The sequence below is a fragment of the Poecile atricapillus genome, chromosome 5 (assembly GCF_030490865.1).
Source record: "Poecile atricapillus isolate bPoeAtr1 chromosome 5, bPoeAtr1.hap1, whole genome shotgun sequence".
Lineage (NCBI taxonomy): Eukaryota > Metazoa > Chordata > Aves > Passeriformes > Paridae > Poecile > Poecile atricapillus.
This window is the reverse complement of record NC_081253.1, coordinates 9,565,525-9,588,699: the sequence shown is the minus strand read 5'-3', so window position 1 is coordinate 9,588,699 and position 23,175 is coordinate 9,565,525. Positions and strand designations below refer to the sequence as shown.

The window sequence follows — 23,175 nt, the reverse complement described above, 5'->3', positions numbered from 1 at the left end:
AGTGGAGTCTTGCATGGGGTTAACAGAGTGCTGCAGATGGCAGAACTTATTCCTGCTGCTGAAAAGTCAGAGAAAAGAGGGAAAGAAAAAGACTGAGCAAGAGGATTAGAAGCTGGGAGCACCCAGGTATTGTGAAGACACACAAGGCTCAAAGCAAAAGAAGGAGGCAGCAGGCATGGGGTGGGGCAGGGGGCACACATTAAATTGTTGGGGGAAGAAGCTCATCCTGCTTGCAGGGCTTTTCCAGCTGGAGGAAGAATGGGTCTCTGACTCTTGTGATAAATGTAGCCACCTTTGTGCCTTGCTTTGCTCCTCATGGGACTGTACTCTCAGATGAAAAGTCAAGAAAATAAGACCAAATCCCTCCCCATCCTTTGAACACGGTATCATGACTAGTTAAACCCAGCTAGCCCTGCTCCCACGGAGCCACGCTGAGCGTGCAGACATGAACACAGATGGTGGGGTTGGCTGAGGCCACCAGAACCTGGTCTCCTACAGACCCTGCCAATGGCAGACACTCTGCAGCCAGGGGACAGCAGCAAAGGGAACAGGAGTGAACTGGAAGAAAGAAACAATGAAACCTCAGAAAAACAACAGGGAGAAAATATCACCTTTACTCACCAGGCTGCTTCTGAGAAAGCAGAGTCTACCTTCTTTTGCTACAGAAGCCACATGAGAAGGATCAGAACTATTTAGGTCCCAGCTTTCAATCACTTAAGTGGTGAGTGGGGGCTGGTTTTGATCATGGAGAGACTGGAAAGAAGCATCTGCATGGACATCCTGGTAATCTCTGCAGCCACCTACAGTGCTCTCTGCCACTGACCCCCAAACTTGTCCTTTAAGCTGAAGGACACTTCATCTGGGCCATTAACAGCTGCCATCAGACAAAGATGGTCCAGCATTTTCAAAGGAGATCCAGCTGCAGTAACTACCCAGCTCCCACCAAAAGCAACCACTGAATATTGGTGCCAGTCTCACAACAATAAACATTTTAACTTCATTAATAATAACATTTCTAAACTTCTGAGTGAAGGGCACTGATGTAATTAGTCTGTGCACACTTGTGTCTAAAGTCTGCACAAATTTTAGCATAAAATAGTCTCTGGAGTTTAAAAAAACCCACTTAAATCACTGGGAGGAACATAAGAAAGCCTTGGTACTGAGAAAAAATAATGTTTAATAGGAAAAGTTAATCTGCATATATAAAAACCAAATACACACAAAATACAACAGAATTAAATGATGCTTTAAATGATTGTAGCCTATAAATATATGTACATATGTGTGCATATAAATATTTTATATAACTATAATGTTAATGCCAGTGAACAGATAATGCACACTCAGTAAAATACAGTAAAATATAAATCCTTTTACAGGCAGATTTAATGACTGTATGTAAGAAAATTTAAGAAAACCCAAACACCAAGCTTATTATCATTCAAAAATAAAGACTGCAAAATCAAAAAAAAAAAAAAAAAATTGCTAACACTTTCCACAGGAGCTAAAAATGTAAAATCAATGCAGTTTTGCAAGATGAAGAAGAATAGTATTTGTTTGAAGGTATCATATCTTGCCATTGTATTGGGAAGGAAGGCTGTGGAAAAGGTCAGACAAGTGCCATTGTGTCACACAACCCATGTCAGCAGAGATCTGAACAGAATGCTTTCAGATGGGAAATACTGGCAGGTTGAGGAGGGTGAAAAAACCTGTATCTAATATAGTAAAGTGAAACAGGTCAGGTTCTCATGAAAAACAGTTTTCATCTGCCCAAAGCTGTAGTTCAAATTAAGTGAGCACAAATCCAAGTGAAGCACTGTAGTGATGTTTTTCAGCATCACATATATTGCCTGGACCATCTTCCAGAAATGAAAACCAGCAGGGTTAAAATCCTGGTATTTTGTGTACTCTCACTCTCTTGCCAATGGATTGGCCTCATTGCAGAAGTTGAATGTTTATTAGAACACATTAGTTCTTTTAAAAGAAGTCCTCTTCTTCTCCCTACTCTCTAACATTTTTCCCTTATTTCAAAGTGGTCCATGATCACTTTCAAGCAGGAATCTTCCTCTAGAAAATCGTGAGAGAATCTGGGGTTTAAGATGGTGTTGTCTTCTCTGCTGAAGTTAACTGTATTGGTGAGAGGCTGTGAAGCTCTTTGCTCTGACCAAGTGTTGTGGTGGTCGTCCATCCTTCTACTGCTCTGGTCACTCAATATTTCCTCTGCGTCCTAAAGCCTCTAGGCTCCTGTGATATTTCATACTACAGTGAATTTTCAGACAAGAAAAGAAATAAGGACTCACAAAAATCATCAAGTCCAACACTTGCATGACTGGCAATAGAGGGTTTGATCCCACAACCATGGTGTTATTAACCCAAACTGAACTAATTTCAAGCCTCTGCTTCCTCCATGGCCCCCTTGCAGAATTCAAGGATAAAACAGGCTTCTTTCTTTTTTAGAACATGCCTTCCATGGAGTAACACACCTCTGCTGACCAGGCTCCCCTGGGCCACAGCAGTGCCAAAACTGTTCAATATTTTTCATGGCACTTCACACCTTTCCCCTCTGCAATGCTGCAGCAGCTGCAGATGCTCTTGCTGTGAACGAGGCAGCAGCAGCCAGGTGGGAGGACACAGCGCCCTGGCCAATTAAACTGACTGTGAATCTTGCATGAGCCTGCAGCTGGGAGGTGCCACTGCGGCACCTGTTGGCTCTACAGCAGCCTAAAAGAAGCTCAGGTGGTAGCAGCCTGTGATGCTTGCAGGCACACCTGTGCTGAGGGATGAGTTTGGCCAGTGCAGACAGATATCCTATGACCAGCAGACCACTGGGCAGCCGAGCTCTTGTTTTGACCCTTGCTTTTCACATATCACTCCTGTGGCTCAAGGATGACTACTGGGGCTTAGAAAGGTCTTTATGAGTGCTGATCTCTGCATTGAGGAAAATTTCTGTATTAATACAATTTTTTTTCATCTGCAGCTACAGTTGTTTGGGTGCCTTTATACTACTTTGGCTTTCTAGACCAAGGGAGGATGTGCAGAGGGGAGCTTAGGTTCCAGCAGTGTCTGTAGCCCACAGTGCTACTGTTCCTATTCCATTCCTACAGGACTATGTGAAACACTTACCAAATCGTCATAATCCCTCTCTGGAAAATTATCTCTATTTGTGGAACGCATGTCATAGGGGTTGTTTGGCTGATATCCTGGGTTTGTGTGGCCAGAAGTGGTCTGGACCCTGGGGAACAAGCTTGGTCTCTCATCAGAAGTATTCTTGTCCGAATACCCTGGCTTTATTAGGCTCTTCCTCTCTGGATTTTGTTTGTGCTTTGCTCTTCAGAGGAGATGAAAGAACAAAAGAGATTTTAAAAGACTATTTAGTGTGCCTTACTTATTAAGTCCAACTAAGTGGTTTGTCCACTCCCACCTTATTTCGAATAGTCAGTCCCATTCTGAGGCATGCAACACATTTTTGTAGTATACCAAGTGCAAAACCCTTATTATGAACACACAACAATGCAGTTTCTATTCAACTGTAAGAAATATTCTTACCTGACTGAAATAATAGAGACTACTATCACTAAAATCAGGACAACGGCTCCCAACACTGTGCCCACTATTATAAGGATGAGTTCACTATCTGGGGAGAAAAAAACAGCAAAGAAGAAATGTGTCAATTAATAACTCACAGTGAATATTGAAAAAAAGGGAAGGGAAGGGATTTATTTCCAGGCTCCTCATGCTTACAACATTTTGTGGACACAGGAAGATGCAAATTAAGGATCTGCAATAAAGACCATCTCTTATGGATAGCTATTTTGACCCCAGCTCTTGTTCCTAATGCTATGCACTGAATGGTTTTACACACAGCTATAGGTGAGGGACAGGAACAGCTGGGAGGATTGTAGGGATTGTTTAAGCTAATACTGATGCTAAATAGTGTGGTGTCAAATAGGCTCTTCTCATTTCCTAGGTACATAAGGCTACAGAAAAATTTCACTTTTTTTCCCTAACATTTTCCTTCTATAAATGCAGAATGGTGGCACCCCTAAAGGCTACTATTTTTTTATTAGCTCAAACAGATTAAGCATCACTAGGTATTTTTCAAGACCATAATTAAAAGTTGGAAGTTCTTATACTTACTGTCGCTGCAATCCTCCCCAGCGTAGCCCACTGGACAGCTACAGGAGAGAAAAAAGAAAAAGGGGGAAGAAAGAAAAGATGATCTTTAGGGTCCCTTTTAATCCCAACCATTCTATGATCACAAAACAATAGTATATTTCCCCCTTTTGTCAGCAATTTCTCCACAAAGTGTGTTCATTACAGGTTTCCTCTTTAACCCTCTCTTAATGTTAAATCATTTACTTTCATTGGAGTGAAACAGTCTGAGATTTTCAGAGTGATTGGTGATCTCAGCACTCAGTTTCAGGCTCTCAGTCTGAAAAATGTTAAAAGGACCTCATTTTTCTAAAGAACTGAACTCTGCACATCTGAGCCACTTGGAATTGCCATGCAATGACTAACAAAAGCCTCAGTATAAGGCCTATAAGGACTGGCAACTCTATCTTACTCCCATAATAGTTTCTTATATTTAAAATATATTGATTTTATGGTAAGAAATGTTCAATTTGCAGCAGTAATAACTACAAAAAGAGCTGAATTAATGGATATGGGGAGTGAGTCTCTGTCTATCCACCAGAGCAGAGCACAACCAGTCACTCACTCAGCCTCACCAGCAAACACCGTTCCGTTCTGATCCTGAGCTGACAGAAATAATTTCAGCGAGAAAACCAAGCAGGAATAACACGGGTCTGAAAGTTGTCTGGAAACAGTCCCCACTGATACCAGTGCAAACATTCCAGGGGCTGGAGGCACGTCTTGCTCTAATGCCTGTTGCTTACTAAACACCTCAGCACAGCAGTTCCCATGGCTCAGCCACGCTGTTGGGGTAGTTTGTGTGCTGAATTACTTTATCCCTGGCTCACGGCTGACCTTGGCTCTCCTTGCCTTTCCTCCGAGGTGCTATGAGTGCACACAAAAGGCTAAGGCCAAGGAGTCACAGCTTGTGACACCACCTGCTCTCCATCCCCCTGGGGCACCTCTCTGACCCCCCTGGCTGCAGCCTGCTCTCCTGGACTGCAGCTGACCCTGGGACAGATGTTCTTCTCCCCTACCTTCACCTACAACACAGGAGCGCGATAAGAAGCTGAATACTCACGCCACACAGTCTCCAGTCCTGTTTTTATAGTTAGCCATACATTTACATTTTGGAACCCCTTCTTCTTTTACACAGTACTTGTGTGATGCTGCAGAACAGCTTTCACTGCAAACTGTATTTTCAGGGAGAAAAACATCAGTGAATTTCAGATAGAAGATTATTTTTTTTCTCTGGGAACACACACACACACACACACACCCCTCTCTCCTGTGCTTTAAAACATCAGAAGGGCTTTTTTAGGACTGTTACTATGTAAAACAAAAACTGAAATATAAAATCACAAAATTAGAAGTAAAGAGCTTGTGTTTAAAACCATCCAGCTTCATCAAAGAGGAAGTCTGGCTAGGCTGCATCTTCCATAGGCAAGCAATGGCCTGAAGTTAGATCTCACAGTAGATGATTTGTATGGCAAGATGTATCAGTTTTAGACAGGCATGGGACCACAAAGGCCTACACTGGATCACATCTCACTGGGATTTTTTGTAGCCAGCTCTCATAACTTTATCATGGATTTTTGAATTATTTGTTGTTTTTCTTAAAATCTTATGTCTTAGACTTTTTTTTTTAACTTCTGTAGTGTGAAAAATTTAGTTTCCATAAGAAAAAAATATAAAGTATTTTGAAGAAAATTACGTACATCGCAGGGCTTTGGAGGGTAGGTAAAATATAAAAAGCACTCACTAAAAGACTCAAAACAAGAAAGTAAATAAAGCCCTAACAACAAACAGTTCCCAAAAGTGACAGAAATCATTCTTCTCATAAAAGCCTGTCTAAATCCAGGTAATGCTAAATCATTTAGAATTATTAACAAGGGACAGAGCCTTAACAGACCATTGTAGTGGATCATGAGACTTCCAATTCTGTCAGCTGCCTTCAAGTAACATGTAGAATTTATTCCCAAAATATGTCCTAGCAGAGAAGGCTGTGAGTATAGAATTCAATTTGTTCCAACCTTTACCTGCTTAGCTTTCAGTTTTTACCAGGATCTTAACAATGCATTTAAGGACTTGCCTACTCACTGATTTCAGTGATGATTTTATCGAGTTTTAATAATTTATTCTGCTGGGATAAAATTATAGATTTGTTCAAAGTGAAACATGAGGATGTGTTTCTATGGCTTTCTTCACAGGATGCACATTCCCTGATTTTTAGAGCTCAGCACATTTGCCCAGCACCCTTCTCAAAAAGGGACTGAGACAGGGAATAAGCAGGTCAGCCTCTCAGGGATAGATAAAGCAGCGAGGTTCTTACCTGAACAGGAACGATCATCCCATATTGTCTTTGCTAAACCAGGTTTGCATTTGCATTCTGGAAACATGTCCTCTTGACAATTTGTGGTTCTATTATCACATCCATAAACAGAACAGTATTGTGCAACTTTAAAAGAGAAACAGGGAGCAAACCTGAATACCATTTCATAGAAAGCAGTGCACTTACCCAGTAAATCATAAACCAATTATTTAGTAATTCTAAATAGAAAAAACTATAAATCCTTTTCTTGGGACATTAATATTACAGGCTTTTGGACCCACTCTTTTTTTCCTCCTTGCCCTTTACCAGTTAAGGTCCTGTTTTTGTGACATCTTCTGACCTTCTGTTTCTCAGCCTCCTATAACTATCTCCATACCTTCCTGCCTCCAGTCTACGAAAAGGGACATTCTTCCCCTAAGTTCATATTCTGAAAACTGACTTTCTGACTCACCTTAAAAAAAAAACCATACAGAGAAACTATAAAAAAAACTATTCTCCTAGTTTTTTCTGCAACTGAACTGTGAGACCCAGATCCCATACAGTTCTAGAGGGATATAAATATTTATGGGCATGCAGCTCATTTCATGAGCAACATTAGTGTCCTGTTTGCCCAGAGTGTTGCTCTTTAGATCCATGTCCTTGTGCTGGGAATGGTTTAAAGGCCTCAGTGCATGGAGTGCTGTAGAGGGATGTGACTGCATCGGGAGCTCTCAGTGGTTTTCTATTTCCTCCTCATGGCTGAGGATACAATCACCTTCAGAGATCAAACTCAGGCTTTAAGCCATGAAATGGACTCTTAATTATTAGCTATGCCTTTTAAGAAAGCTCATTTCAAAATAGGAACTTATATTTTTTTAAAAAATTTAAAAAGAAAAAAAAATCCTTATTTTAATTGGAAACTATTTCTCCCAGTACACTTTTAATAATGCAAGACTTTACTGGTTAAGATCAACAAATCCCTTAGCTCAGTAGCTATTTGGTGAGGCCTCATTTCAATTACCATGGCTTATTATGGGAGAAGTGTAAAGAGAGTTTCATCCTATTTTGCCAGTAAGATGGCTTATTCTCAGAAGCACAATATGTATCTGTATTTATTTTATCCTGATTTTTCCCACTTCCTAACACTCAGCAGGTTAAAACACCATGCCATTATTTACCAGGGAATAAATATTTTCTTTTTCTTCTTTACACTGGAAGTAGGCAGCTGTAATAAGACAAAAGAGTCTAGCACTGTATGGTTGAATCTTCAAAATTACCCATGATTGAACATTCAGCTCCTTAAAATCAGCAAGGCTTATGATTTGATGGGCTCCTATGCCCACAGAAATCTTCCAACCAGGTTTTAAGAACCTCTGTTTCTGCTGATTAATTACTTCCCTAGCAAGGAGTTACATACCGTCATAAGAGTAGACATAGGACGTGTTTCCATTTTTTATTGCATGTTGTATTATATCATTAATTGTGGTCGCATTTTCAGTTGTGTCCCACGTGAACAGGTTTGTCACTGTTACATAGAGAACAGAATTTCTGCTTTCTCTTGGATCTCTGCAAAGGACAGATAGTACCATTTTAAAGTTTCACATATTCCATATGGATAGCAAGCTAGATGCAAAGATGAGAGAAAATTTCTGCCAAATCTCCCTCTCTCCCCAGCTTCTTTCTTCCCATAGTGTAGGTAGTTGCCAAGACACCCGAAAACAAGTAAGTCTTGCTCAGGAACACATTAATAGCCATCTTTCCAGTAGGTCCAGATGTAAATAGGTAGCTGCTGGATTTAAGACTAACAACATTGCTCCTTTGTGTGCTGTTGATACACAACTGACATTTTCTGACTGAGTTAACCTCGAGCCAGCTGCAGTGTGGAGAACCTCATCTGTTAGAATGTAACTTTTGGATGATGCTTCCATCAGCCTGTGGTGTCATCCAGGCATGATGTGGAGAGCCCACCCTGAAGCGTGGTGAAGGTAATTCAGGGTATGACCACAATGAATGCAGAAGGGTCTGTTTGCGATGTAGAGGTATCTGTGCAAACTACACCCTGTCTGGGTTGGGTTCTGCTCACAGCAAGCTCCCTGCTGTGAGGTGGGGAGCAGCAGTGACTTCCCTGTTCTCCAGCTAAACCTCATGCTGCCAGGATATGCGCACAAATATCCTTAAGTGGCAGATTGCTGAAGTTCCTTGAGGTGTTACTGTGTCCCACCTCACAACTCTTTGCTGGAGGGTACTGCCCACACAGCTCTGTTAGAACAACAATCTGTTTAGCTGCTTAATCCTTGGGGTGCACTGAAAGGGCTGACACTGTGTGCTAGCATGCCAGGTTTTGCTTGATGGGGGTCAGGAAACACAGAGAAGCTGGCAGAGCTCTGGGGACAGTAACCTGTAACTGATGGGGATGGGAGAAGAGGGACATCTCACAGGGTCTGCCTAGACCAGCAAGGGACCTATGGCCACAGATACAGTCACCACAACCCATTCAGCAGCATCTTTGCTCAACCTGCTACCAGGAGACACCAACAAATGCACAATAAAATTCATTTTCTATACCTCCTGTAACAGGGTGTTTTGTTTTTTTTTTAAATGAAGTGGGACTCCAGGCTGGGTAGCTTACCCAGAGGTCACAGAAACCTCAGAGTTAACTGTTAGAATTTCAGACATGTCAAATATCACAGGGACTGTTAGTTACAGCACAGTGCTGTATCCTACATGGTGCTAGAAGCAGGACATCCAGCATGGAGCTGCCTCAGCCAGCCCATTTCACAGACATATTGGGGTAAAAATGGGGCCAGCATCGTCCTTTACAGGGAAGCATTCTGAGCTGGACCCATCCCATACCTTTTACTGAACTGAGTACTTCATGGGAAACAGATTAAAATGAGGTGTGTGGGAGTATGTCCTGTGCGGAAAAAAAAAAAAAAAATAACTGAGAAACTTACTGAATTTCCACAATGATGGTTTGCATATAGCCTGTCACATTATGTTGTAAGGCCCTCCTGAACTATAAAAGAGAAAGAAATTGGAGTTCAAGGCAAGCAGAAACATGGACCAAAATCACATGAACCACTGAGGCTTCAGCAGTAAAATTTTAATACAGAATATGCTACCATAAGCACAAACAAAGTTATGTGATCTGTTAAATCCACCAGGCAAGGTACTGCAGAAGAGCAACAGTGGGGTGGTGCTGAAGAATATGGAAGGACACAGAATATGGGAGGGCAGTGGACGGATGGAGAATGAAAGTCAGGCACTGTATTAGTGTTAACTGTCTGATAGTTACGGATACCCCTTTGCAAACTCATGACTTAGGAGGGAGTCTCCACAGCAGAAATCTATGGATTTCTATGAATTCCATCAGGAATCTATGGTAGGGGGAAGAGGGAGAAGTCAGCCTCCTCACAGATGGCACATGTCCCTGAGAGGCACGTGGAGTGGGATTATCAGGGGTTGCTCTTGTGGGAAGGAGCACTCATGAAAGCACTGGGAGCTGAACAGGATCAGGAGAAAAGTCACTGCTCTCCCTCATCCCATGTGAAGCAGGGAACAACCAGTGGAGGCAGCTGCCTTCAACCCCCACACAAGCAGGAGGCACCGTGAGAAGAGAATAAGATATCTAATTCAACTGAAATGGAAGATAAACTATCCATCTTACAGTGCAGTAAAATTCAGATTTGATGCTGTTTTATGCAAACTCTATGCTATTTTCACTTTTGCCTTCTATTATGTATCTATTTTAGTCCTACATATGATGTTCTTCTGTAGCCATACTATGAAAAGATGCTGGACAAAAAAAAATTGAGAAAATATTTTTTAACATTCTGGAGGAACAACTTTTTGTCACTTTCTGCTACAACATTCATAGTAAGCAATATAATAAAATGCAGAAATTTATAACTATTTTTGATGAATCCTGATTAACATCTGGTGAATATTTTTTAATCAGATATTTGGTAGAATTGCATATCTCTTCTTCCTTACTGACAGAAAGAGAAATAAGCAAATCCACTCGTTTCAACATGGCAGTATAAATTAAACTGATAATCTTTTTTCTCCAGGAAATCTATTACCAGATTTCATGTATAATCATATAAATATAAAAAATGTGCAGTATCCATTTCACTAATAACATTAAAATACTGACAGACTTATGGAAGATGCTTATTATTTGGTATTTAGACACAATTGGACAGCCATTCAGAAGAGTTTGTGCTGTGTGGAGTCAATATTTTTCTTTAAAAAAATTAAAATTGTTCATTTCTACTCATATCACTGAGTATTATTGAGCCTTCAGCAAACAGCAGAGATCAGAAACTCAATAGCCTGGAAAACTTCACTCATCCCCACTGTTTCTGGAGAGGAAATGGTGAAAGATGCAGAGCAATTTATGTGAGAACTGCCCAGAATAAAAGTGGTATTAAAAATGCAGATACTACTTCAGGGCATCCCTTCACTCCAGCAAGAGCCATGCATGTGCTCATCTGAGGGCAAAGTTCAAGTCTTTTATAAATAGTTCTAAACTAATGTGAAGCATTCCTTGAAAGAAGCAGATTTCTTGTAGACTGGAACTTTTCCAGGCCCCACATTAAAGAAAGTGTATGTCCTCTCTGTCTGCATGACATCCAGTATAGCATTAAATATATGGTCAGGAAAGCCATTGCCACTCACAAATGCTGATACACCGTTGAACAGCTTTTCGTATTCCGTGGAATTTACATTGTGAAGGCTATCATTGTAAAGCGCTCTCACTCCAATGGTTGCTGGGTATACTTTCCCTGGAATGAGAACAGAGTGGGTAAATTAGAAAGCATTCAACAAAGTCCAGTTTCACCTTAGAGTTCTCACCTTAGCCTTCAGGGATGGGGAAATACAATGCAGAAAATAAATCAGTTCAGTTTTTCAGATACAGGAGGGATCAGTAGAGGACAAATCATTTCAGTCACAATGGGGGATGTACTTTGGCTGCCAGGGAAGGAGGCAGGATCCTGGGCCTGGCCAATCTGTCCTCATTATGAAATTGAGTAACATTAAAATGTCAGCATGGCCTGAAGATAAAAGACTCTACGCAAGGTGTTACATATATTAAGGACTCTGAATTTGCAGCTATTAAGCAGCTAATGTGGTTCACTGTGGTTTATAGAGAAAGTAGTTCAGAATAGACCTGCTTCTTTAGTCTCACAAATAAATTTGAGAATCCTGCTTGCTGATCCTTAAATAACAAGCCCTATTTTCTCACATGCTTGGCCTTCAGAAGCATTTCAGAGACGCATTTCAACAGGACTCTGATGAGTGTTTAGCAGTGGGGAAAATCAATCTGGTTGTTCACAGGTCTTCATAAGTTCGGTCCTTTCTAAATCATTGCCATTAATATTGATGTCAGGTTTACACTTGCACTTTCTTCCTGCTTCTCACTCATTTTAATCTCCTGCATCCCTGTCAGAGAATTCACCTTCTTTTCCTAGAACATTAACCTCTTTGGCTGTCACTGTTTTGTGAGATAGTAATCTAGGTCATTGCAGGAGTGGCTGTCTGCAAAGCAAGAAATCACTCAGCAGTCACTTTCCCAGACTGATTCTGTTTTCAATTATAACATGAAAACAAGTTATATGGGAAGGAAAATTCACCTGAGCAGGTAACTAAAAGCATTTATGTCCTTCTGCAACTCACCTTTGTAACAATTCTTATCGCTGTAGTAGAATCCATATTGGCATTTACAGGTATAACTGTTTTTTAAGGAAATGCATGTGGCCGAATTTATTCCACAAGGATGTTCACTGCAGAAGTCCGCTAATACCAAGATGAAAGATATTGACATTAGGGTTTCTGTGAATTTCTGCAATAGCCAGTTCATATATAAAGTAATTCATATATTGCATATTATATATACTTCTACTGAAGAAATCTACCAGGTATGTTTTAGAGACTACAGATGCAATTGCAGAGTATACAGCTATATCTTGCTTGTTTAATGTATAGTAATGTATAGTAATATACATTACACAGTATAATATAGTAATATACCCTACACAGCCCAGCAGGATACCACAGTGAGGACATGGGTTATGTCTGAAATTTATTTTCTGTCATATTGAGCATTCACAGTTCAACTCTACTTACTACAACTAAAACCAAATCATAGAAAGAAAGTATATCAAGGCTTGCACAAACCAGTGACTGTTAGAAAACAGTCTAAACAGTAAGACTACAATAGCCAGTGTATCTTTAATACTGCACTGGTTCATACTTGCCTTATTATGACAGTGTCATAGCACTGTCCTTTACTGCAGACACATTAATCAAATGAGGGCTCCAAAGGGAATTACAATAGTATATTTTCTCAGAGTAATTATATATATTCTGTAAGGCTTTAGAGTATGTATTTTATATCTATACATAATTTAAGTGGTTAATAAGTAATTAGAAGTTATATTTCTATACATCTTATATATAGGATGGTAATTACAGTTCTTGTCCAAGACATCAAACTTTGTTTTTTACACTTCACTTCCTAAGTACATTCTCATAGATGAGATATTTTCTGTGAAATGGGGGAAAAAAAATATAAACAGGAAGTCTCATTCATACCCCAAAAAATAAAATGTAAAACACCTAATGAATTTTCATTTCCTATAAGGTTCATCTCCAAATACTTTTTCCAGAGAACCTAGTGAAGCCAAATTTTTTTCCTAATGAAAAAGACCCCAAGCAGAAAGTAACAAGAATTGTGAACTCCTCCAAACACATTCCACTTGCAGTAAGGGCCCTCAGGGAAGAGTGGAGGGGAGATCCAGCATTAAGTGGGTACATTTTACCTACACTGGAAGGCCCTACTGGGATGGAAGATGGTGGGATCTGGAGAGCTCCTGGGATGGACACATGCAAGGTTCCCAAGACACGGTCCCTGGCCCCAGCCCCACACTGGGGTGTGCCCCAGCTCTCTCTCTGCCCTGCTCCAACAGCCTCAGGCTCAACTCCCTGCAGGGCCAGGCCAGGAGCTAGCCTGGGCACCTCTTTGCAGGGATCCTCTTGTATCCCTGACTGCTGAAACAGGCCAAGGCACCTAGAACAAAGAAGGCAACCTCCTCCAATCTTCCTCAACACATTCTCCTTGCAGCAAAGGCCATCAGGGAAAGAGGGAAGAATAGAGGGTGTTCATGGCAACCATCTGGGCTGCTTTACCTCTTCTGGAAGAGGAACATGGGAAACCCATTCTGGGGACCTCCTTTTGGTCTGAGGGAGCTACAGAGCTCCCTGGGACTTGGTAACTCCAAGCTCTCGCTGGAAAATACTGCCAAAGCATTTTAGACCCTTACCATTAGTTTCTGTGGTTGGTGTCACCATTGAGTCAGGAGTTGTTCCATTTACAGTACTGCCTTCTGATGGAGGGAAGAGACATGGCATCACTGCTTAGCATTGTCTGCCCAAAAAGCCTTGAGGAATTCTCTGTGTGTAGAACTGCTGAGCAGGTAGGTGCAGTGGATCCCTGTGGGGCTGAGGGGTCAAAGCCCTGAGAACCCTTGCCCAGCCTCTTGGCTCTCCCTGGCTGAGAGACCTGTGTCATCTGATGTGCCCGTGACCCCTTGTCCCCCAGTGGCAGCACTGGAACACAAGGACCTCACACACACTGTTGTGTCCCCAGCTTCACTGGGCTTTATGGCCACAGCTGTGTCAGCCAAAGCTGTCACACCAGCAGCAACCAGCCTGAGGCACAGCTCCCTGCAGGATCTGGTCACAGGATTCCCCTGGGCATCTCTACAGGGATCCCCCTCTATCCAGGCCTGAAGCAGGAGGTAAAGGCACCAAGCACAAAAAGAGCAGCCTTCTCAACCCTTCCCCAATGCCCTCTCCTTGCAGCAAAGACCAGCAGGGAAAGAGGAACTTGTGGAGGGCATTCACAGCCTTGATCTGGGCACCTTTACCTCCCCTGAGAGAGGAACTCGGGGAAACCTCTGTGGGGGCTGCAGAGCTCCCTGGGACTGTTCCCAGAATGGGGCTCCTGAGGGTTTTGCCCCTTACCTGTGGTTTCTGGGACTGGTGTCACTGTTGTGTTAGCAGTTGTTTCAGCAGCAGCTTCTGATGAAGGGAGAAGAAGAGAGAGGGTAGCACCAGGGAAGTCTTTGCATGCAGGACAACTTAGGTACAGCTAAGTGTGGGGGCACTTGTGTGTGGCTGAGCAGCCACAGCTCTGGGCACCCTTACTTCCCCTTTGGTCTGTCCCCAGGCCTCGTGTGCCTTGGTGTTCATTTTCTCTCACAGCCCTTCTCTCACACCCTGCTCTTGGACTCCTCCTGACCAGCAGCAGGTCTGTGCCCTCCCTGCTTTTCTCCTCCAGGTGGCTGATGCTGAGTTGTAGGCTCACCACACATTTCTCCCTGCAGCCCTGGCAGTCACAGCAGCCTCTGGGGCATCCCATCCACGAGCACACAGCCTCTGCACTCAGCACTGCTGGGGCATCCTTCCAAGCCCCATCTGAACTCTTCCAGAGCAGTGCAAGAATGTCTGCCTTTGCTAACACACACTCCTGTGCTGTAACAGATTCCTGTGGACACTGACAGCAGGCTACCTCTGTTCCAGGAATCCTTCTTCTCTACATCAGCAGCAGCAGTATCAAGACCCATGAGACTGGGTACAGCCTGCACACATGTATTTCCCCACTGAGGCCCTTGGCACAGGATCATTTGGTGGAAGTCAGAGGCACGTGGTCATTCCCAATGCTGGGAACAGACAGTGCATCACTTCATGATGGGGAAGTGGGGTGCTGGCAGGAGGGATGTGCTCGAGCAAACCCACCATGGAGGAAGAGCTGAGGGGAGGAGGAGGCTGTCCCTCCTCAGGATGATCCCAGCAGGAGTTTGACCCTCCTGGTTGGGGCTCCCCAGTATCAAGCTGGGAGTGGAGCATGACAGGCAGGGTCTGCTCTGTGGTCCCCAGCCGTGGCTCTGATCTCTTCCCTGCTGGGCTGTGCCCAAGCTCCCTCCCTGCCCTGCTCCAACAGCCTCAGGATAACTCCCTGCAGGCCACAGTAATGTGCTTCCCCTGGGCACCTCTGGGCATGGAACATCTTGTAAGCCCCCAGCACAGGAGGCAAAGGCACCAAGCATGAAAATAGCAGCCTCCTCAAATATTCCAGCACACATTCTCCTTGCAGAAAGGACCAGCAGGGAAAGAGGGAAGAGTGGAAGTTATTCAAGGTCATGGTCTGGCTAACTTTGTCTCCCATGGCAGAAGAACTCAGGGAAACCTGGGCAGGGGAACTGCTCCCTCCTTGGGTATCTGCAGCAATCCCTGGGGCTTGGTTGCTCCAAGCTGTGCCCAGAAGGGGAAGGCTGAACGTTTTTTTCCTTACCTGTAGTTTTTGGTGTTGGCGTCTCTTTTGGGTGAGGAGTTGTTCCATTTACAGTACTGGCCTCTGATGGAGGGAAGAGAAGAGACATGACATCACTGCTTAGCATTGTCTGCCCAAAAAGCCTTGAGGAATTCTGTGTGTGTAGAACTGCTGAGCAGGTAGGTGCAGTGGATCCCTGTGGGGCTGAGGGGTCAAAGCCCTGAGAACCCTTGCCCAGCCTCTTGGCTCTCCCTGGCTGAGAGACCTGTGTCATCTGATGTGCCCATGACCCCTTGTCCCCCAGTGGCAGCACTGGAACACAAGGACCTCACACACACTGTTGTGTCCCCAGCTTCACTGGGCTTTATGGCCACAGCTGTGTCAGCCAAAGCTGTCACACCAGCAGCAACCAGCCTGAGGCACAGCTCCCTGCAGGATCTGGTCACAGGATTCCCCTGGGCATCTCTACAGGGATCCCCCTCTATCCAGGCCTGAAGCAGGAGGTAAAGGCACCAAGCACAAAAAGAGCAGCCTTCTCAACCCTTCCCCAATGCCCTCTCCTTGCAGCAAAGACCAGCAGGGAAAGAGGAACTTGTGGAGGGCATTCACAGCCTTGATCTGGGCACCTTTACCTCCCCTGAGAGAGGAACTCGGGGAAACCTCTGTGGGGGCTGCAGAGCTCCCTGGGACTGTTCCCAGAATGGGGCTCCTGAGGGTTTTGCCCCTTACCTGTGGTTTCTGGGACTGGTGTCACTGTTGTGTTAGCAGTTGTTTCAGCAGCAGCTTCTGATGGAGGGAGAAGAAGAGAGAGGGTAGCACCAGGGAAGTCTTTGCATGCAGGACAACTTAGGTACAGCTAAGTGTGGGGGCACTTGTGTGTGGCTGAGCAGCCACAGCTCTGGGCACCCTTACTTCCCCTTTGGTCTGTCCCCAGGCCTCGTGTGCCTTGGTGTTCATTTTCTCTCACAGCCCTTCTCTCACACCCTGCTCTTGGACTCCTCCTGACCAGCAGCAGGTCTGTGCCCTCCCTGCTTTTCTCCTCCAGGTGGCTGATGCTGAGTTGTAGGCTCACCACACATTTCTCCCTGCAGCCCTGGCAGTCAAAGCAGCCTCTGGGGCATCCCATCCACGAGCACACAGCCTCTGCACTCAGCACTGCTGGGGCATCCTTCCAAACGCCATCTGAACTCTTCCAGAGCAGTGCAAGAATGTCTGCCTTTGCTAACACACACTCCTGTGCTGTAACAGATTCCTGTGGACACTGACAGCAGGCTACCTCTGTTCCAGGAATCCTTCTTCTCTACATCAGCAGCAGCAGTATCAAGACCCATGAGACTGGGTACAGCCTGCACACATGTATTTCCCCACTGAGGCCCTTGGCACAGGGTCATTTGGTGGAAGTCAGAGGCACGTGGTCATTCCCAATGCTGGGAGCAGACAGTGCATCACTTCATGATGGGGAAGTGGGGTGCTGGCAGGAGGGGTGTGCTTGAGCAAACTCACCATGGAGGAAGAGCTGAGGGGAGGAGGAGGCTGTCCCTCCTCAGGATGATCCCAGCAGGAGTTTGACCCTCCTAGTTGGGGCTCCCCAGTATCAAGCTGGGAGTGGAGCATGACAGGCAGGGTCTGCTCTGTGGTCCCCAGCCGTGGCTCTGATCTCTTCCCTGCTGGGCTGTGCCCAAGCTCCCTCCCTGCCCTGCTCCAACAGCCTCAGGATAACTCCCTGCAGGCCCCAGTAATGTGCTTCCCCTGGGCACCTCTGGGCATGGAACATCTTGTAAGCCCCAAGCACAGGAGGCAAAGGCACCAAGCATGAAAATAGCAGCCTCCTCAAATATTCCAGCACACATTCTCCTTGCAGAAAGGACCAGCAGGGAAAGAGGGAAGAGTGGAAGTTATTCAAGGTCATGGTCTGGCTAACTTTGTCTCCCATGGCAGAAGAACTCAGGGAAACCTGGGCAGGGGAACTGCTCCCTCCTTGGGTATCTGCAGCAATCCCTTTGGCTTGGTTGCTCCAAGCTGTGCCCAGAAGGGGAAGGCTGAACGTTTTTTTCCTTACCTGTAGTTTTTGGTGTTGACTTCTCTTTTGGGTGAGGAGTTGTTCCATTTACAGTACTGGCCTCTGATGGAGGGAAGAGAAGAGACATGGCATCACTGCTTAGCATTGTCTGCCCAAAAAGCCTTGAGGAATTCTGTGTGTGTAGAACTGCTGAGCAGGTAGGTGCAGCGGATCCCTGTGGGGCTGAGGGGCCAGGAATCCTTCTTCTGCTAGATCATCATAAGACCCTCTTTCCCTAGACTACATTGCTATGCATTTATGACATATTATTTTATGACAAATACATTATTTTTTTTCTCTTTCTGTTCCTTCCCTGTCATCATTATTTCTGAATGGAGGGGAAACCTGGCTGATACCAGCCAATTGGTGAAAATAGTTGCTCACACTTTGGTTTCAGTCTTTGTTGTCTATTCCAAAACATTTTAGTTATTTTTAAGTTTTTGAATTTTGTGTCATTCTCAGCTCTTGATCTAAAGAATGAGTTCAGGTTTGAGGGGTTTGTTTTGGTTTTTTTTTGCTTTCCCTAGATGTAAGAAGAACAAGTCATAAACCAGCCGTGTTGATAAATGCGTGATACTGAAAAATGGCTAGTTTAAATAATGTAATCTAACTTTAATCTAAATTAGTTAATGATTAATTAAATATTATTAATTTTTAATTAAGCTTTATGAGTTAGGAATAAAATTATTTACTCAGAATAAATGCTGCTGCAATCATAATTCTATCTAAAGCATTAGAAGCATGCAGATAAAAGACTAATGTATTTGTGGCTAAGACCCATGTCACTATCACACCCTGCACACCTCAGCAGACATTCAAAAAATAGACCCCACTTTTCTAGAGCTTTATTGGGCTTTGAAAATCCAAAGTGAGGAAAACCTTCTACACTTTCTTTTCTGATGGTCAATATATCTCACACAGAAAAGGCACATGCAAAAGACAAGTAATCCATTAGCCTCCTTTAGGTGAAGGGGAAACATGAGCAATTTTGCCAGTTCCCTGCCAGGTCTCCTGCCTCCACTGGTCAATGAGTTCTATAAACAGCATTATTTGTTCCTCAGTTAGCATAAATGGATATTTTTCCTATAACTGTGATAATATGAATCTCTGCTGGATACAGGCAATGGATCTTGGAACAGCCACCTGTTACAGAGTTAGTGCTTTTTTACAGCTGTTATAGCTGGGAGGCTCTGGGTAACCATTGTCCAGGAGTACCCTTTGGACTCAGGAACAGCATCCATGGTGCCAAATGAGTGCATGAGCTGCAATTGAACTTGTGGATGGGCTGAGGTAACCTGAGCAAACGTGGCTAATTTATGGTGGTGTGTGCCTAGATCTAACCTTCTATGTATGGAAACAGGATGTCTTAATTGACTTGGACACTACCACTGTGATAAAGAAATGGATGTTACCACCACGGTTGTACAATAGCAGAAACATCTGGCTGCTGAGCAGGGCAGGGCATCTGCCAGTACTATTCATATGGACACATCCATTTTTACAATGTTTGCTTAGAATGGAAAAGGTTTCTGGGCAAATATATCCTGATGCAAACTCTGATCAAGTGAAAAATGCGTATTGCCTTCTGTAAGTCATGACACAAGATTTTTCACATCTTGCTGTTACCTACAAGCCTCCAATCAGAAAACCAACCAACTGACAATCTTGAAAACTTCTATGCTTATGATTTACAGCTGAAAATTGGTCTGTAACACACTGTGGATGTTGCTGGAAATACATCTGTTAATGGTAGTCAGCGGAGACCCACAATTGCCTGCCACCAGTTGTAAGCTTAACAGGTTTTAATTTGGCTGATATCTCTGCAATTTTATCTTTGTATTAGCTAGGAGTTCCTGTCTTCTCACAGCTTAAAGTTGCTAAAAAACTCTTTATATAGATGCCTTGCTTCTGCTAATGTCTTCAACCCCTCATACCTCCCACTGAGTATCCGGAAAAAGGAAAGTTTGGCTGTAGGCTCTGGCCCACAACTGCCAATTTTGGCACAATGCCAGAAAAATCTATTAAGCAGCTTAAGGAATGACACCTTTAGTTTGAACAGACTATGATGCAACCCTCTTGAAAGCTGGTGGTGATGTTTCTATTAATTTATTTCAACAGGAAGGAACAAAAGCTCTGTGAGCCAGCTCAGGGGGAGCTGCTTTCCAGTCTGGCTGGTTAAGGAGCCTCTGGCCAAAAGGGTACTGGGGTGGAACAGTTGCACCTTTTGTTATGACTGTAACAGAGCTTAAATTACCTGGGTTTAATATGAAAGTCCTGAAAACTGTTCTTGGAATAGGCTGAATTAGGTTAATCATAAGCACCAGTGATTTTCCATTATTCTGCAAACAAGGAAAGCCGTTGGCTTGCAGTGACATCTTTCATCATTAATTAATCAAAACGCTGAATTGTGTATCACAACTGGCTTCTCAACAGCTGCTGAAAGTACTAGAAAATCCATTCACTGCCACACAATAGCTGCCTTGATAAATCACAAAACAGAAGATAGTGGTTCTTACCTTTCAAAAGGCTCAACACCAGGCCGAGCCACAGAGCAAGGAGCACAGAGCGTCTCATTGCCACTTCTGTTGCTGCTGCCACTTGCTGCTAAGCCTGAGAGAAAGTGCCTTTCTCTTCTGGCAGCAGCTCATTTAAGGTCCCAGCCACAGGTAGAGAGCTCAGCCCTGAGCTGACGTCATGGTGGCAAGTGGCAAATGATAAATTCAAGCAGTGTTTTTCTTCCTCCTCAGGCTGGGAGGAGATTTCTGGACCTGCAGCGTTCTTCCTTTAAGTCATAAATACTTGAGATCTATTGACACAAGGAAGTTACTGCTAAATAAGCTGACATGGGAACTGACAGTGCACCAGCAATCCCCTGCCAGCTTTCCATACCAACACCTTCTGTGCAAATTAAATGAAGGGTGCCATATAATCTGTTCTTAAAGTGGAAGAGGTGAACCCATCCCAAGGCACGCTAATTATGCACTTGGAAAAGAGTACCTGGGATCCACACACTCATTTCCCTTGCAATAAATTACCAGTACAGACAAGCTTCATTCCTCGGACTCCAATTTTTTTTGTCTTATAAGCAGAATCATGCTAAAGCACTTCTTGCTGATTAATAGGTTAAAAAGAAACAGGAAACACCTGCACCTTTGACATCAAAGAATGCTGGCCCTTCTGGCAGTGATGATGGCTGTTTGTTTGCTGCCCTCCTATGTGTGTTGCAGGCTCACTAAAGTGGTGGGCCAAGAAAAGAAGGAGCAGGTAGGACAGCCAGCAGATGCTCCTGTCTTTATCTGAGTGGCAGCTTCCCTCTCTTGAGAGGAAGTGTATTCCTGCCAGGGAGACATTTGTAGCCAGGGATGGCCAGGCTGGAGCGCAAAGCCTGCAGCAGATCTAGAAATGACAAGAAGCCCAGAAAGCCATGAAGCAGGTAATGCTGCTGTGATGCCAAGAAAATAGGTTGGAGGCTGAGACTTTTTTGAGCATTCCAGGAAGCTTCTGAAATGGCCAGTGAGAGACCAAGACGGAGAAAAAATGGTCTCTGTGGGCAGGATTTGGTTATCCCAAAGTCTCCTACTTTTAGCTGCCTCCCCTGTCCAAGTTCCCCAGCATTCATTCTGCTTTGTGCTCCAGTAAAACACACTGCTTGAGATCAGCTGGGCCAGATCAGTGATCCAGTTCCTCCTTTTCAGCCAAAGGTGTAATTTCTCTCATTTTGAAGCTCTGAGTGACTCTGTATCCTGCTAGTAAAGTCTTTCTCTGAAGTAAACACAGGTTATACCATCATTATCAAACAAAAGAAGGATGAAAACCCATCAGAGTACCCCCTGCAATGCCACTTCTAATGGCTATGGTGATGATCTCCTCTGGCAGACCCCACTGCCAGCAACACAGGCAGGTTATGAACACTCTACTGAATTCCAGGTAACAGCTCAGTGTGGTGAATGCCTCTCCCTTCATCTGCTTTTGTTTGAACTTCTGTTTTAAGAACAAGAAATGCAGTCTTGGGTAATCTCTCTATTGAAAGGGTGTACCTCCTTGAATGAAGGAGGGTGAGAGAGACCAGAAGCTTTACTCAAGTCATTCCTGAGCTTAGGGTTGTCTTAAACTGTTAAATTGCACTGAACCAGGAAACACTGCTGGCTTACAAACAGCAAAAATGGTTGTGTTCCTCTCTGCTGGCACAAGAAATGAGTGGCCTTGTCCCTCTGTGAACCTGCTCAGGATGCTGAGCCTGAAATGTGGGGGTTTTGCCTGTGCCTTCCTTTGTATCTCTGTCCCTCAAGTCCCTCCAGTGCAACCTGCTCCCCACACCTACCCCTAGTCCCCGCAGTGACCCCCGGGCAGCCCCCCTTTCCCTCTGTCTGCTCCCTCAGGCTATGGTGGATTCAGATCTTGCCCTGCTGCTGCTCCCTCCCATGCCCTTTGCCCATCACAGATCACTCAGTTCTACCAGGCCCCTCCTTAAAACTGCTTTGCCAGGAAGCTGACAGAATGAGAGAAGGAAATGCCTGGGAAAGGTTTGTCCCCAGTGCCCTATGCCTACCTGCTTGGCTGGTGTCCAGCCTCCTCCTCAGGCTACCAGGACCCTCCCAGCTTCAGGGGATGTCCAAAAACTAATCCTGAAGCCTTGTTAGAATAACATATTTCAGTGCTGTGAGCCCCAGACCCCAGCAGGTGCTTCAGGTGGGAATGGATGTGCAGAGAACAAACCTGGCTGTTGGAGAGTGGCAGAGCTGTATGTCACCCATCCTCTGGCAATGCCCATCTCCCAGACCTACACTCTTCAGTCTTCATGATACACTCCAATTTTCCAACACTGCCTCAAGGCACAGCTGGATTAATCCAGGTCTTAAAATCTCCCTGCTGGCTGTGAAGTTCCAAAAGAACTTCTCAGGGCACTATTGAAAACGAGGGCCAGGCCTTCAGCGGATGTAACTGGTGCAGTTTTTCTGCCTGCAATAGAGACTACTGGTTGAGTGTGCAGTCCTGCACATTAGAACTGTTCTCTACAGTGAATGCACATCAGGAGCTGCTGTACTACCTATATTTTTAAACTTTACTTCCATTCCTACCTACTGGTTGTGTTTATTACGATCACAGTTTTGGCAGTGTGAGTCATTTGCAATGCAAAAGGCCCCAGTTCCTCCAGGAAATAATACATATTCCCGTACTAGAAGTTTTTATCTCTGCTTACCCTTCCCTGCCCATTTTGTGACACACCAATGGTCACAACAGGCTCTCATCAGGAGGAGGGTGACAGGCTCTATGTGCCCCATTGCTTGGTGATTTGTGGGGGAATTAGATATGGTGGTTTAGGAAAGCAGACAAGGA

General features: G+C 44.2%; 1 protein-coding gene across 1 annotated transcript; it reads right to left on the bottom strand.

Annotated features, from left to right (window-relative positions):
• Positions 1-1,143: 1,143 nt before the first annotated feature.
• MUC13 (mucin 13, cell surface associated) lies at positions 1,144-20,525 on the bottom strand. The gene is made up of 16 exons (XM_058840629.1): positions 20,355-20,525; positions 17,839-17,901; positions 16,509-16,565; positions 15,801-15,863; positions 14,471-14,527; positions 13,768-13,830; positions 12,122-12,241; positions 11,123-11,229; positions 9,397-9,458; positions 7,860-8,008; positions 6,464-6,589; positions 5,213-5,324; positions 4,138-4,175; positions 3,547-3,634; positions 3,124-3,328; positions 1,144-2,259 (listed from the first exon to the last, which is right to left on the bottom strand). The coding sequence occupies exons 1-16, from the start codon at positions 20,410-20,412 to the stop codon at positions 2,209-2,211; spliced, it is 1,419 nt and encodes a 472-aa protein (XP_058696612.1). The 5' UTR covers positions 20,413-20,525; the 3' UTR covers positions 1,144-2,208.
• Positions 20,526-23,175: the final 2,650 nt, after the last annotated feature.